Source organism: Leptonychotes weddellii, chromosome 9, assembly GCF_054177405.1.
Source record: "Leptonychotes weddellii isolate Sample4059 chromosome 9, ASM5417740v2, whole genome shotgun sequence".
NCBI classification, from domain to species: domain Eukaryota; kingdom Metazoa; phylum Chordata; class Mammalia; order Carnivora; family Phocidae; genus Leptonychotes; species Leptonychotes weddellii.
Genome location: NC_138377.1, coordinates 104526333 through 104542082, shown reverse-complemented (window position 1 = coordinate 104542082; position 15750 = coordinate 104526333). Strand labels below are relative to the sequence as shown.

The following is a 15750-nucleotide window of genomic DNA, read 5'->3' as shown; positions in this document are numbered from 1 at the left end:
AATTCCCCTGGGAAGCCATCTGGCCCTGGGCTTTTGTTTTTTGGGAGATTTTTGATGACTGCTTCAATTTCCTTAGTAGTTATAGGACTGTTCAGGTTTTCTATTTCTTCCTGGTTCAGTTTTGGTAGTTGATCCATCTCTAGGAATGCATCCATTTCTTCCAGGTTATCTAATTTGCTGGCATAGAGTTGCTCATAATATGTTCTTATAATTGTTTGTATTTCTTTGGTGTTGGTTGTGATCTTTCCTCTTTCATTCATGATTTTATTGATTTGGGTCATTTCTCTTCTCTTTTTGATAAGTCTGGCCAGGGGTTTATCAATCATGTTAATTCTTTCAAAGAACCAGCTCCTAGTTTCGTCAATCTGTTCTACTGTTCTTTTGGTTTCTAGTTCATTGATTTCTGCTCTGATCTTTATTTCTCTTCTCCTGCTGAGCTTAGGCTTTATTTGCTGTTCTTTTTCCAGTTCCTTTAGGTGTAGGGTTAGGTTGTGCACTTGAGACCTTTCTTGTTTCTTGAGAAAGGCTTGCATTGCTATATAAATTCCTCTTAGGACTGCCTTTGCTGCATCCAAAAGATTTTGAACACTTGTGTTTTCATTTTCATTAGTTTCCATGAAGTTTTTTAATTCTTCTTTAATTTCCTGGTTGACCCATTCATTCTTTAATAGGATGCTCTTTAGCCTCCATGTATTTGAGTTCTTTCCGACTTTCCTCTTGCGATTGAGTTCTAGTTTCAAAGCATTGTGGTCTGAAAATAGGCGGGGAATGATCCCAATCTTTTGGTACTGGTTGAGACCCGATTTGTGACCTAGGATGTGAAATATTCTGGAGAATGTGCCATGGGCACTAGAGAAGAATGTGTATTCTGTTGCTTTTGGATGGAATGTTCTGAATATGTCTGTGAAGTCCAATTGATCCAGTGTGTCATTTAAAGTCTTTATTTCCTTGTTGATCTTTTGCTCAGATGATCTGTCCATTTCAGTGAGGGGGGTGATAAAGTCCCCCACTATTATTGTATTATTGTCGATGTGTTTCTTTGCTTTTGTTATTCATTGGCTTATATAATTGGCTGCTCCCCTGTTAGGGGCATAGATATTTACAATTCTTAGATCTTCTTGTTGGATAGGCACTTTAAGTAAGATATAGTGTCCTTCCTCATCTCTTATTATAGTCTTTGGTTTAAAATCTAATTTGTCTGATATAAGGATTGTCACCCCAGCTTTCTTTTGGTGTCCATTAGCATGGTAAATGGTTTTTCACCCCCTCACTTTCAATCTGGGGGTATCTTTGGGTCTAAAATGAGTCTCTTGCAGACAGCATATTGATGGGTCTTGTTTTTTTATCCAATCTGATAGCCTGTGTCTTTTAATTGGGGCATTTAGCCCATTTACATTTAGAGTAACTATTGAAAGATATGAATTTAGTGCCATTGTATAGCCTGTAAGGGGACTGTTACCGTATATGGTCTGTGTTCCTTTCTGGTCTATGTTGCTTTTAGGCTCTCTCTTTGCGTAGAGGACCCCTTTCAATATTTCTTGTAGGGCTGGTTTTGTGTTTGCAAATTCCTTTAGTTTTTGTTTGTCCTGGAAGCTTTTTATCTCTCCTTCAATTTTCAAGGACAGCCTAGCTGGATATAGTATTCTTGGCTGCCTATTTTTCTCATTTAGTGCTCTGAATATATCATGGCAGTCTTTTCTGGCCTGCCAGGTCTCTGTGGATAGGTCTGTTGCCAATCGAATGTTTCTACCATTGTAGGTTACAGATCTCTTCTCCCGAGCTGCTTTCAGGATTTTCTTTTCGTCTCTGAGACTCGTAAGTTTTACTATTAGATGTCGGGGTGTTGACCTATTTTTATTGATTTTGAGGGGGGTTCTCTGTGCCTCCTGGATTTTGATGCCTGTTTCTTTCCCCAAATTAGGGAAGTTCTCTGCTATAATTTGCTCCAAAATACCTTCCGACTCTTTCTGTCTTTCTTCTTCCTCTGGGATATCAATTATTCTAATATTATTTCATCTTATGGTATCACTTATCTCTCAAATTCTGCCCTCGTGATCCAGTAGTTGTTTATCTCTCTTTTTCTCAGCTTCTTTATTTTCCATCATTTGGTCTTCTATATCACTAATTCTCTCTTCTGCCTCATTTATCCTAGCAGTAGAGGCTCCATTTTTTATTGCACCTGATTAATAGCCTTTTTGATTTTGACTTGGTTAGATTTTAGTTCTTTTCTTTCTCCAGAAAGGGTTTTTCTAATATCGTCCATGCTTTTTTCAAGCCCAGCTAGTATCTTTCAAGTCATTATTCTGAACTCTAGTTCTGACATCTTACTAATGTCCGTATTGATTAGGTTGCTGGCAGTTGATATTGCCTATTGTTCTTTTTTTGAGGTGATTTTTTCCGTCTTGCCATTTTGTCCAGAGGAGAACAGATGAATGAGAGAACAAAATGCTAACAGGGTAACAATGACCCCAGAAAAATATGCACTAAACAAATCAGAAGAGACCTGAAACTGGGGGAAAAGAAAGCGAAAGAAAGAAGCAGAAAAAAAAAAAAAAAAGACAAAGAATAAGAAAAACAAACAGAAACAACAACAATAACAACAGTAAAAAAAAAAAACAGAATATGATCAAATATGATCAAGCTGGTGCATAGATCAGGGCCACACACTAGATTTGGGGTGTATTTTGGTCTTTTAGTAGAAAGTGCCTCCCAAAATTTTAAAGAAAGATAAACATATATGTACAAAAATAAGGGCTAATACAATGAAGGGGTGGAATATGACTGTAAAGATGAAAATTATAAAAGATTTTAAAGAAGGAATTAATAATATAAGAAGTTGGTTGATAAAAGAAAGAACAGGATTAAAAAAAAAGAGAGAGAATGTGATCAGGCAGGAGACTAGAACAAAGCCATACACTAGAGATTTAGGGTATATTTTGGTCTGTTAGAAGAAACTGTATCCCAAAATTTTAAAGAGAGAACAACTTATATATATACCAAAAATAAGGTTAACTACTATGAAGGGGCAGAATATGACTCTAAAACTGAAAAATAAAAAAGATTTTTTTAAAAAAGGGATTGATAAGATTTTGGTTGAAAAAGAGAAAAAGAAAAATTCAAAAAAAAAAAAGTTAAAAGAAAAAAATTATCTTTGAAGGTCTAAAGAATCATGGGGAAAAAAGTCATGAATTCTATGTGCGGTATTCCCCTAGCGCTGGAGTGCTACCGTTCTCATTGATCCGTATCAATGGTCTTGGCTGGCTGTTCTTGCCGATTTTCTGGGGGAGGGGCCTGTTGCCGTGGTTCTCAAATGTCTTTGCCGGAGGCAGAATTGCCCCGCCCTTGCTGGGTCCAGGCTAAGTAATCTGCTCAGGTTTGCTCTCAGGAGCTTGTTCCCTGCAAGCTTTCCGTACAGCTTTGGAGGACGAGAGTGAAATGGCAGCCTCCCTATCTCCACCCCAGAGGAGCCGAGAACTTGGGGCCGCACTCCTCAGGGAGCCCCCAGAGAAAAGCAGTCAATCACTACCATCTCCCTGGTCTCCAGACGCACTCTGTGCTCACCTGACCTGTGACTGAGCATTTCTATCTCTGGCACACAACCCCATTTGGAGTCCCCAAACACAGCAGGTTCCTGCTGTGCGCTCCCGGGCCGCTCCTCCTGGGGTAGGAAGTGGAGTCTCCCTGGATCTGCCACTTGTTGGGTCCCTGTTGGAAGAGCAGTGGCTCAACTGTGCTGTGGATCACAGTTTACAGCCACCCCAAGCTAAGAGCCCACTCCTTGGCTCCGTCTTTGTAGCCAGCGTCCCTTTCCTGAAACCTGGGAACTCTGCTGCACTCAGGCACCCCTGGTCTTTCTGTGACCCTGAGGGTCCCGAGACCACACTGTTCCGGAGAGGGTTCCACCCCCGCTTAGCCACTGGAGCGAAGTCCCTCAGCAGAGCCGACTTCTAATAGTTCCGATTTTGTGCTCAGCTGCTCTATCACTTGCCAGTAGCGGCTGATGGAGGCCCCCTCCCCCCCCGTCTATCTTCCTGAATATCGCCTCGGATTCACTCTTCCACATGTCCTATCTTCCAGAAAGTGGTTGCTTTTCTGTTCAGAGAGTTGCTGTTATTCTTTTCTTTGATCTCCTGTTGAGTTCGTAGGTGTTCAGAATGGTTTGATCCCTATGTAGCTGAATTCCTGAGACCAGATAAAATTTAGGTCTCCTACTCCTCTGCCATCTTGCTCCTCCCCCCTTAAAATGTCCATACTACCCAAATTTAATTCAATCCCTATCAAAATACCACCATCATTTTTCACAGAGCTAGAACAAACAATCCTAAAATTTATATGGAACCACAAAACACCCCAAATAGCCAAAGCATCCTCAAAAAAAAAAAAAAAAAGCTGGAGGTATCACAATTCCAAATTTCAAGTTATATTACAAAGCCGTAGTAACAAAAATAGTATGGCACTCAATGGAACGTAGTAGAAAGCCCAGAAACTAACCTAAGATTATCCGGTCAATTACTCTTCAATGAAGGAAGCAAGAATATGGAATGGGAAAAAGATAAGTCTCTTCAACAATTGGTGTTGGGAAAACTGGACATCTACATGCAAAAGCATAAAACTGAACCACTTTTCTTAAACCATCACAAAAATAAACTCAAAATGTGTTAAAGTCCTAAATGTGAGAACGGACACCATAAAAATCCTAGGAGAAAACACAGGCAGTAATTTCTCTGACGTCAGCCATAACAACTTTTTCTACATATGTCTCCTAAGGCAAGGGAAGAAAAAGCAAAAATAAACTACTGGGGCTACATCAAAATAAAAAGTCTCTACACAGCAAAATCAACAAAATCAACAAAAGTAGAAGACAACTACTGAATGACAAATGACATATCGGATAAAGCATTAGTATCCAAAATATAAAAAGAAATTATAAAACCCAACACCCAAAAACCAAACAATCCAATTAAAAATGGGCAGAAGACATGAACAGACATTTTTCCAAAGAAGACATACAGATGGCCAACAGACATGAAAAGATGCTCAACATCACTCATCGTCAGGGAAATGCAAATCAAAACCACAATGAGATATCACCTCACACCTACCAGAATGGCAAGAAACAAGTGTTGATGAGGATGTAGAGAAAAAGGAACACTCATGTACTTTTGGTGAGAATGCAAAGTGGTGCAGCTTCTGTGGAAGACAGTATGGAGGTTCCTCAAAAAATTAAAAATACAACAACCTTATGATCCAGTAATCATACTCCTGAATATTTACCCAAAGAATGTAAGAACACCAAGTCAAAAGGATATATGCACCTCTTTGTTTATTGCAGCATTATTTACAATAGCCATATATTGAAGTGGCATAAGTGCCCATTAATGATGGATGGATAAAAAAGATGTGGTATATATTCAGCCATAAAAAAAGAATGAAATCTTGTTATTTGCAATGATATGAATGGATCTAGGGAGTATAATGCTTAGTGAAATAAGTTAGTCAGAGAAAGACAAATACCATATGATTTCACTCTTATGTGGAATAAGAAACAAAACAAATTAACATAGGGAGAAAAAGAGACAAACCAAGAAACTACAGAGAATAAACTGATGGTTACTGGAGGGGAGGTGAGTGGGGGTTATGAGTGAAATAGGTGTTTGGGATTAAAGAGTACACTTATCATGATGAGCATTGAGTAATGCATAAAATTTTTAAATCACTATATTGTACACCTGAAACTAATAACACAGTATGTTAACTGTAATGGAATTAAAATGAAAAACTTAATCTAAAAAATTCACTTAACCCACAATTGTATGTTAGGAAATTTATCACTGGTGAGCAAGAATAAAACAATGTTTTATCTGTGCAGGTATTCAAAACAGAATTGATTATGATAACAAAGAATAGGAAGCAACATACACGTCCAAAAAAGGTAAAATAGTGATATATCTACATGTTGTAGGTATAAATATATTCTATTTTGAAAGAATAACTAGTGGCCTGGTAAAATGTTCACAACATATTATGAAAAATGAAAGGTAAGACACAATGAGATTAAAATTTTTGTTAACAAGTATATATGTATCATGAGAGGAAGGGAAAATGTAAGAAAACACACCAAATTTTGATCAGTGGTTATTTCTGGGTAGCAAACTTATGAGTTACTTTTATATTTTATTCTTTTACTTTTATATTTCCCTTTGAATATATATTTATATAGTCAGAAAAATATTAATTTTTAAAAAATAAAATAGGAAGTCAACATTTTGCACTGTGTATCACAGGAAGCCACCTTCTGTGAAAGAAATTTTGAAATGAGGTAGATTAAAGTCAATTTAGTATATTTGCAACTGCAAACTAAGAATTTTATGCAAATAAGGGCTGAAGATGTAATGACCATTTTTTATTATGTTATGTTAATCACCGTACATTACATCATTAGTTTTTGATGTAGTGTTCCATGTTTCATTGTTTGCATATAACACCCAGTGCTCCATTCAGTACATGCCCTCTTTAATACCCATCACCAGGCTAACCCATCCCTCACCCCCTCCCCTCTAGAACCCTCAGTTTGTTTCTCAGAGTCCATAGTCTCTCATGGTTCGTCTCCCCCTCCGATTTTCCCCCCTTCATTTTTCCCTTCCTACTATCTTCTTCTTCTTCTTTTAAGATATAATGTATTATTTGTTTCAGAGGTACAGTAGATGACCATTTTTTTAAAGATTTTATTTATTTGACAGAGAGAGAGAGCAAGCACAAGCAGGGGGAGCAGCAGGGAGAGAGAGAAGCAGACTCCCCACTGAGCAGAGAGCCTGACATGGGGCTCAATCCCAGGACCCTTAACTGACTGAGCCACCCAGGTGCCCCTTGATGACCATTTGATGACCAAACTGCTCTGATTTCTGACAGCAAGGACCTGACAAGAAGAATGATCAGAGGTGGAACCAGACAGAAATAAGATATGGCTCTTGAACACTGTGAACCAGAGAGACATTTTTCCTTCATCTAAGAAGGTGGATGCAATTCTTAAGGCCACTAGCTAAAGAGGTTTTAGAAGAGATAACTGGCAGTCTTGCCCCAGTCTTTTTGAGGCCCCCAACTTACTGAATATTATCCTATCTTTCCCCACTGTAACTCTGCACACAAGGTGCACATATCAAATAGAAATACAAGGCCTACTTAATAAGCTCAGTGTGCACAATACATCACCCACTGGAGCTGAACCCTGAGCTCTGTGCATAATCTGAGTGGCTGCACACCAACCCTTTCAGTCAGGCAGATGTCCTGATGATGATGATTAGTTTCAGGGGTAGAATTTAGTGATTCATCAGTTGCATATATCACCCAGTGCTCATCACATCACATGCCCTCCTTAATGCCCATCACCCAATTACCCCATCCCCCCACTCCTCTCCCCTCCAGCAAGCCTCAGTTTGTTTGCTAGAGTTAATAGTCTCTTATGTTTTGCCTCCCTCTCTATTTTCATCTAATTTTATTTTTCCTTCCCTTCCCCTATGTTCATCTGTTTTGTTTCTTAAATTCCACATATAAGTGAATTCATATGGTATTTGTTTTTCTCTGACTGACTTATTTCACTTAGTATAATACCCTCTAGTTCCATCCACATCATTGCAAATGGCAAGATTTCATTCTTTTGGATGGCTGAGTAATACTCCATTGTGTATATGTATATACATATATATATATGTATATATATATATACACCACATCTTCTTTATCCATTCATCTGTTGATGGACATCTGGGCTTTTTCCATATTCCTGATTACTGTGTCAAAGTTACACTGGAGAAAATATCCAACCAGCATGTATTGTTGCCCTAAAAACCTTCTAATCTTTTATGATATTAATATCAGGCCTCTCAAGCCTACTTGTGAGACCAACCAGTGCTGTTAAATGGCCATGAGAGTCCCTGCTGTTGAGTCCAGCTAGGGCTGTCAACAGGTAGAGGGCCAGTGTATCATATGCTTGGTTAACCAAAGGAGGAGACCAGGGACAAGTGAATAACAGCCCTCCAGCTCTACAGCAATTGGGAATCCAGTCCAAATGAGGAAGCCCTGGAATTTGGGGGTGCAAGTCTATATCTCTTGTTGTTGCCCCTCTTAGGGCACTTGCCTCTGAACCCCCTTTCTTAGCTGTACTCCAGGTATGAACCCTCACTGACTCTGCAGCAAAGATGAGATGATGAGGTGGGTTATACTGCTAAGGCCACCGCTGAATTTACTATAGTGAATGCTGTTCTCATTAAGAAAACTCTTGTTTAAGTGATAGGATTATTCCTTTTATGTTTAGCAGAGGCTGATGATGTCTATCTAAACAGGCAGATAGTGGTCAATTGCTAAGTTTCAGATCCCGTCTCTTAGCTGTGGGGGAAGCAATGTGCCAGAGTCCTGCTGAGAGATGCACGTTCAGTGTCCCCACGGCTCACTGTCCAGTCTCATCCCTCCATCCCATGCCCAAGTCTTCCAGGAGTATTTATTAATAAATGTTAGTGTCCCCCAAAAATTGTCAAGAATTATTAGCCACTCATGAACAACAGTAATGGTCAGTATAAGTCTTCCAAAATTCAGTGTTATATGTAGAGACTGATGTTGATTCTTACCTGGGTATGACAGCTGGGGTTTTCTCCCCAAGCCCAGCCCAGCCAAGTAGTACCCTGCAGAAGCCCGAGGTCACAGCCTCCATAGGCTGCAGGTCACTCTGCCTCTCAGGCAGAGCTGCTGTTCCAAATCTTAAGCAGGGCTGGTTCTGAGAATCATCGCTGTGCATACACGTGCTGTGAGTTTATAGTCCAAAAACTTCGACAGAAATCTTGTTCAACACCAAATGAATGTCAGTTCATTTTAGCAGCAACATTTTATGAGGACCACCAATGTCCATTCTGCCCATTCATCTGCTTCCAAAGTGCAGTGGTGCCATATGAAAACAGGCAAGCTGGGAGTCAGGACCCCAGCAAGGGCTCTGCTCCCTTGGAGCAGGTTCTCCTTTGCAAGAGGAAGCACTGGCAGCTCTTCCCCATGCTAGGCCTCATCTCTGTACTGCCCTCCTGATAGGTGCCCACACATGAATGCCTGTTCCCTATCAGCAATATTCCTGGGTCCATTCCAGTGCAGGCTTTTTCACTGGGCAGCCTAGTATGGGGTGTTCAGACTCTCATTAAGCACCCCAGTCATAGATAGTCAAGGCACAAATCACTGTTAGAATTTTCAAGAGAACAACATAAAACACCCAGCAAGCCCACAACAATTTCTTGACCCCTAGACTCAATCGGAATTATTCAGAATATCTGAATCATGCTCTGTGTTATGAAGCTAATCCCAGCAATAAATTTTTAATGTGTTTTTTTTTTTTAGCTAAGCTCACCGACACTAACATCTAATTGCTAAAAACATGCTTATCCTAGTGCTTAACAGTTTGCATTGCTATTTTTTTTTAATTGAGTTAAGGAATTAAACAAACAGAAATTTAAAATGAGTTTTAAAGTACCTGAAAAATTCCATGAAAGAGAATCCATATCCATGCTGCTCTGCAATTCCTGCACAAACAACATTTGCTGATGCTCCAATCAGTGTCCCATTGCCTGGAATCAAAATTTTAAAAGTAAAATAAAATCTCAGTTTATCTTGGTGGTAGGCTTCTGTTCTCTTTTGTTCTGTAATATTCGGATCATCTCACAGCCTTTTGATTTGATGATTACTTTACAGGTACTATCAAAGTGATTGCTTTGCAAATATCTGCAGAAAACAAAACACTGACAACCAGAAAATAAATTTTCTGCTTGTAAGTACTGTAATTCACTTACAGATAAGACTATGACTGCTCTGTGATAGAAAAGAGGAAATGCTAAGGAGAATTGGCAAATCACTGTGGCACATGATGGCATCTATCTTTTAGAGGAAAATGTAAGCCAGACAAACAACCATAGGACAGAACAGGTGTTTTCAGAACAGTGGACTTGGGATCTCAGATAAGAACCACCTTCCTCAGGACTCCAGGCCTGGACACCCACCAGAAAACACTGTCTGTCTGTGGATGGAAGGATGGATGCAAACAAAGAGGATAATAAAATGCCTCTCTGTGTGAGCCTTTTTAACAGTGTATATGATCTGTGGGGAATCATAACCTGCACATGCATACATACTGCTGAGGCCTCATGGTAAGGGATGTGGCCCAAGGCCAGCCCCCAACATGGTGACTAATTCAGGGAAGGGTGAATTTGCTTGATAAAACCAATCAGCATCTGTTAACCCCCAACCACAGAGGTCAGGGTTCAGGAATAGGCACATGACCCAGGCTCAGCCAATTTTACTCAGTTCTGACATGTGTGCATAAACCACTAAGGAAAAGACTCTGTTTCCTAAGGACTGGTGAACTGTAAGACACAAATCTGGAGCTTCCTACTGCATGTTGACACAAGGGAGCAGCCTCCCTGAAATTGGACAATAAAAGTAACAGAGCAGGAGGAGGAGGACCGAGGGTGAAGTCCTGGGTGCATAAGCTGAGCCCCTAAGTGCTGCCTTTTCTGAGAACCCAGCACCATTTTATCTCTGGGTCTTCTGGAGCACTGAGCATGGAGAGAAGTACAGAATAAATAATCTCAGAGCAATGCGGACTTCTGGATTTCTCCACTAAGGGAGGCACACAGCCTGGGGTCTATTCCTCAGGAGAGGCCCTTGCAGAGGAGATGTCAGTGCAAATAACACTCCATTGAACACAGGCTCCTGCTCCCCTCCTTCTTCGTGGTCCTTACCTTCTCCTTGAAACATGGCAGGAAACACAACCTCCTGTCAGGTATGCAGCCCAGACTGCCTGTGCAAAGGCTCATGAAAGCAAGCTCAAGCCTCATCTTATTCTCTCTGCTTTTCATCCATAGAAGACTTAGACTGAGTTTTTTTCAGTGAAAACCTCTGAAATAGCATGCTGCACCCATTTATAAGCTTGCTCGAAGGATGAAATATAGTTGAGGAATCAAAATTATAAGACATTGGATCTTAAGAACTCAGTAAAAACCTCAGGATCTCCCCAGCACCCTGTAGCCACTAAGCCCAAGTTTTGTGATGGCAATGCCTCCCTGAGGTTGGCCCACTCTGTTTGTGGTCACTGTGTTTCTGATGTCCCATTTTTTTGACAGTCCCACTGTTTCTCAGTGCACTTCAGAGTATATGGCCCTACCCAGAGAATCAGGAAGGGCAGTGGAGGATTTGCCCATTACCAAGGGGAAAGAAGAGCATGACAGGCTGACACCAGGCTGCTGTGTGAAGGACAGACTTTAGGGTGGTGATAGAGGAAGCAAGGAGTCTGGCTGGGGGACACTTCAGGCTACAGGTGATACTAGCTTGCTCCAGGTGGTGTAGGAGGCAGATCAATGCTCCCTACACCAACTGCAAAGAAGTCCACGCCTTAATCCTTAGAACCTGTGGTTATGTCATTATGTTACGCTGTATGGAAAAGGAGACTTTGCAGAAGTAATTCAGGTTATGGACCCTTAGAGAGGGAGATTACCCTGGATTATCTGGGTGGACCACTGGATCACATGAACCCTTAAAAGAAGAAAACTTTCTCCAGCTGGAAGCAGAAGAGCAACCTTAAGGAGAGAGTCAGAGAGATACCAGGGGGGTCAAAGAGAACCAGTGGGGGTGAGGATAGTAGAAGAAGTGGAGTGGGGAGAGTCAGAGAGATCGCAGAGGGTCAGAGAGATGCTAGGAAATGAAATCTTGCCATTTGCAACAACAAAGATGGAACTGGAGGGTATTATGCTGAGCGAAATAAGTCAATCAGAGAAAGACATATATCATATGACCTCACTGATATGAGGAATTCTTAATCTCAGGAAACAAACTGAGGGTTGCTAGAGTGGTGGGGGGTGAGAGGGATGGGGTGGCTGGGTGATAGACATTGGGGAGGGTATGTACTATGGTGAGCACTGTAAATTGTGTAAGACTGTTGAATCACAGACCTGTACCTCCGAAACAAATATTACATTATATGTCAAAAAGAAGAAGAAGAAGAAGATAGCAGGAAGGGAAGAATGAAGGGGAAAAAATCAGAGGGGGAGAGGAACCATGAGAGACTATGGACTCTGAGAAACAAACTGAGGGTTCTAGAGGGGAGGGAGGCGGGAGGATGGGTTAGCCTGGTGATGGATATTAAACAGGGCACAAACTGCATGGAGCACTGGGTATTACATGGAAACAATGAATCATGGAACACGACATCAAAAACTAATGATGTGGGGAGGTGCAAGATGGCGGAGGAGTAGGAGACCTAAATTTCATCTGGTCCCAGGAATTCAGCTGGATAGGGATCAAACCATTCTGAACACCTACGAACTCAACGTAGTTCTCTCAAAGAAAAGAATAGCAACAACTCTCTGAACAGAAAAGCGACCACTTTCTGGAAGGTAGGATGTGCGGAGAAGTGAATCTGAGGTGATATTCAGGAAGATAGGCGGCAGGGGAGAAGGCCTCTGTCAGCCATTACTGGCAAGTGATAGAGCAGCCGAGCACAAAATCGGAAATTTTAGAAGTCAGCTCTGCTGAGGGACTTCGCTCCAGTGGCTAAGCAGGGGGTGGAGCCCTCTCTGGGACCGTGTGGTCTCAGGACCCTCAGGGTCACAGAAAGACCAGGGGTGCCTGAGTGCAGCAGAGATCCCAGGTATCGGACTGGGTAAGCCGGCTGCAGAGACAGAGCCAAGGAGTGGGCTTTCAGCTTGGGGTTGCCATAAACCATGATCCACGGCACAGTCGGGCCACTGCTCCTTCAGCAGGGACCCAACAAGTGGCAGATCCGGGGAGACTCACCTTCCTGCCCTGGGAGGAGCAGTGCGGGAACGCACCGCAGGGATCTGCTGGGTTCAGAGACTCCACACGGGTCATGTGCCAGAGATAGTCACAGACCAGGTGAGCATTGAGTGTGGCGGGAGACTGGAGAGACAGGAGTGACTGACTGCTTTTCTCTGGGGGCTCACTGAGGAGTGGGGCCCGGAGTTCTCAGCTCCTCCGGGGTGGAGATTGGGAGGCTGCCATTTTCACTCTTGTCCTCCACAGCTGTACAGAAAGCTTACAGGAAACAAAGGCTCCCAAGAGCAAAACTGAGCAAATTACTTAGACCCGGCAAGGGTGGGGCAATTCTACCTCCAGCAAAGACATTTGGGAATCACGACAACAGACCCCTCCCCCAGAAGATCAGGAAGAACAGCCAGCCAAGATCAAGTTTACCGATCAATGAGAACAGTAGAATTTCAGCACTAGGGGAATACTGCACATAGAATTCATGGCTTTTTTACCATGATTTCTTAGTCATTCAAAGTTAATTTTTTTTCAACTTTCTTTTTCTTTTCTTTTCTTTTTTTTTGAATTTTTCTTTTTCCCTTTTTCAACCAAAATCTTATCAATCCCTTTTCTAAAAAAAACTTTTTTATTTTTCATTTTTAGAGTCAACCTTATTTTTGGTATATATATATATATATATCTACATATATATAATGTTCTCTTTTTAAAATTTTGAGATACAGTTTCTTCTAACAGACCAAAATATACCCTAAATCTCTAGTGTATGGCTTTGTTCTATTCTCCTGCCTGATCACATTTTCTCCATTTTTTTTTAAAATCCTCTTCCTTCTTTTTTTAACCAAATTCTTATCTTATCAATTCCTTCTATAAAATCTTTTATACTTTTCATCTTTACAGTCAAATTCCATCCCTTCATTGTATTTACCCTTATTTTTGTACATATATAAGATTTTCTTTATTTGAAATTTTGGGAGGCACTTTTTTCTAACAGACCAAAATATGCCCAAAATCTAGGGTGTGGCACGAATCTATGCACCAGCCTGATCATATATGATCATATTCTGTTTTTTGTTTGTTTGCATCTTTTTTTTTCTTTTTTCTTTTCTTTTCTTTTCTCTTTTTTCTTTCTTTCCCTTTCTTTTCCCCCAGTTTCAGGTCTCTTCTGATTTGTTTACTGTATATTTTTCTGGGGTCATTGTTACCCTGTTAGCATTTTGTTCTCTCATTCATCTATTCTCCTCTGGACAAAATGACAAGATGGAAAATATCACCTCAACAAAAAGAATAAGAGGCAGTACTGACTGCCAGGGACCTACTCAATACGGACATTAGTATGATGTTGGAACTAGAGTTCAGGATGATGATTTTAAAGATACTAGATGGGCTTGAAAAAACCATGGAAGATATTAGAGAAACACTTTATGGAGAAATAAAAGAACTAAAAACTAACCAAGTTGAAATCAAAAAGGCTATTAATGAGGACAATCAAAAATGGAGCCTCTAACTGCTTGGATAAATGAAGCAGAAGAGAGAATTGGTGATTAGGAAGACCAAATGATGGAAAATAAAGAAGCTGAGAAAAAGAGAGATAACTACTACTGGATCACGAGGGCAGAATTCAAGAGATAAGTGATATCATAATACAAAACAGTATTAGAATAATTGGGTCCTAGACGAAGAAGAAAGAAAGAGGGGGGCAGAAGGTATATTGGAGCAAATTATAGCAGAGAACTTCCCTAATTTGGGGAAGGAAACAGGCATCAAAATCCAAGAGGCACAGAGAACCCCCCTCAAAATCAATAAAAATAGGTCAACACCCCAACATCTAATAGTAAAATTTAAAAGTCTCAGAGACAAAGAGAAAATCCTGAAAGAAGCTCAGGAGAAGAGATATGTAATCTACAGTGGTAGAAACATTAGACTGGCAAGAGACCTATCCACAGAGACCTGGCAGGCCAGAAAAGACTGGCATGGTATATTCAGAGCACTAAATGAGAAAAGTATGCAGCCAAGAATACTCTATCCAGCTAGGCTGTCCTTGAAAATTGAAGGAGAGATAAAAAGCTTCCAGGACAAACAAAAACTAAAGGAATTTGCAAACACGAAACCAGCCCTACAAGAAATCTTGAAAGGGGTCCTCTAAGCAAAAAGAGAGCCTAAAGGCAACATAGACCAGAAAGGAACACAGACAATATACAATAACAGTCACCTTACAGGCAATAAAATGGCACTAAATTCATATCTTTCAACAGTTACCCTGAATGTAATGGGCTAAGCCCCAATCAAAAGACACAGGCTATCAGACTGGATTAAAAAACAAGACCCATCGATATGCTGTCTGCAAGAGACTCATTTTAGACCCAAAGCTACCCCCAGATTGAAAGTGAGGGAGTGGAAAACCATTTACCATGCTAATGGACACCAAAAGAAAGCTCAGTGACAATCTTTATATCAGACAAATTAGATTTTAAACCAAAGACTATAGTAAGAGATGAGGAAGGACACTATATTATACTAAAGGGTCTATCCACAAGAAGATCTAACAACTGTAAATATCTATGCCCCTAACAAGGGAGCAGCCACTTATATAAGCCAATTAATAACAAAAGCAAAGAAACACATCGACAACAACACAGTAATAGTGGGGGACTTTAACACCCCCCTCACTGTAATGGACAGATCATCTAAGCAAAAGATCAACAAGGAAATAAAGACTTTAAATGACCTACTGGACCAAATGGACTTCACAGACATATTCAGAACATTCCATCCAAAAGCAACAGAATACACATTCTTCTCTACGGCCCATGGAACATTCTCCAGAATCGATCACATCCTAGGTCACAAATCAGGTCTCAACTGGTACCAAAGATTGGGATCATTCCCTGCCTATTTTCAGACCACAATGCTTTGAAACTAGAACTCAAACACAAGAGGAAA

General features: G+C 40.7%; 1 protein-coding gene across 1 annotated transcript in view; it reads right to left on the bottom strand.

Moving 5' to 3' along the window:
* Window positions 1-15750, bottom strand: part of OCA2 (OCA2 melanosomal transmembrane protein) — a 305845-nt gene that overhangs the window by 108284 nt on the left and 181811 nt on the right. Inside the window, exon 20 of the mRNA XM_081831883.1 lies at window positions 9506-9599. Coding sequence (XP_081688009.1) covers window positions 9506-9599 — 94 coding nt within the window. The remainder of the gene's footprint in view (window positions 1-9505; window positions 9600-15750) is intronic.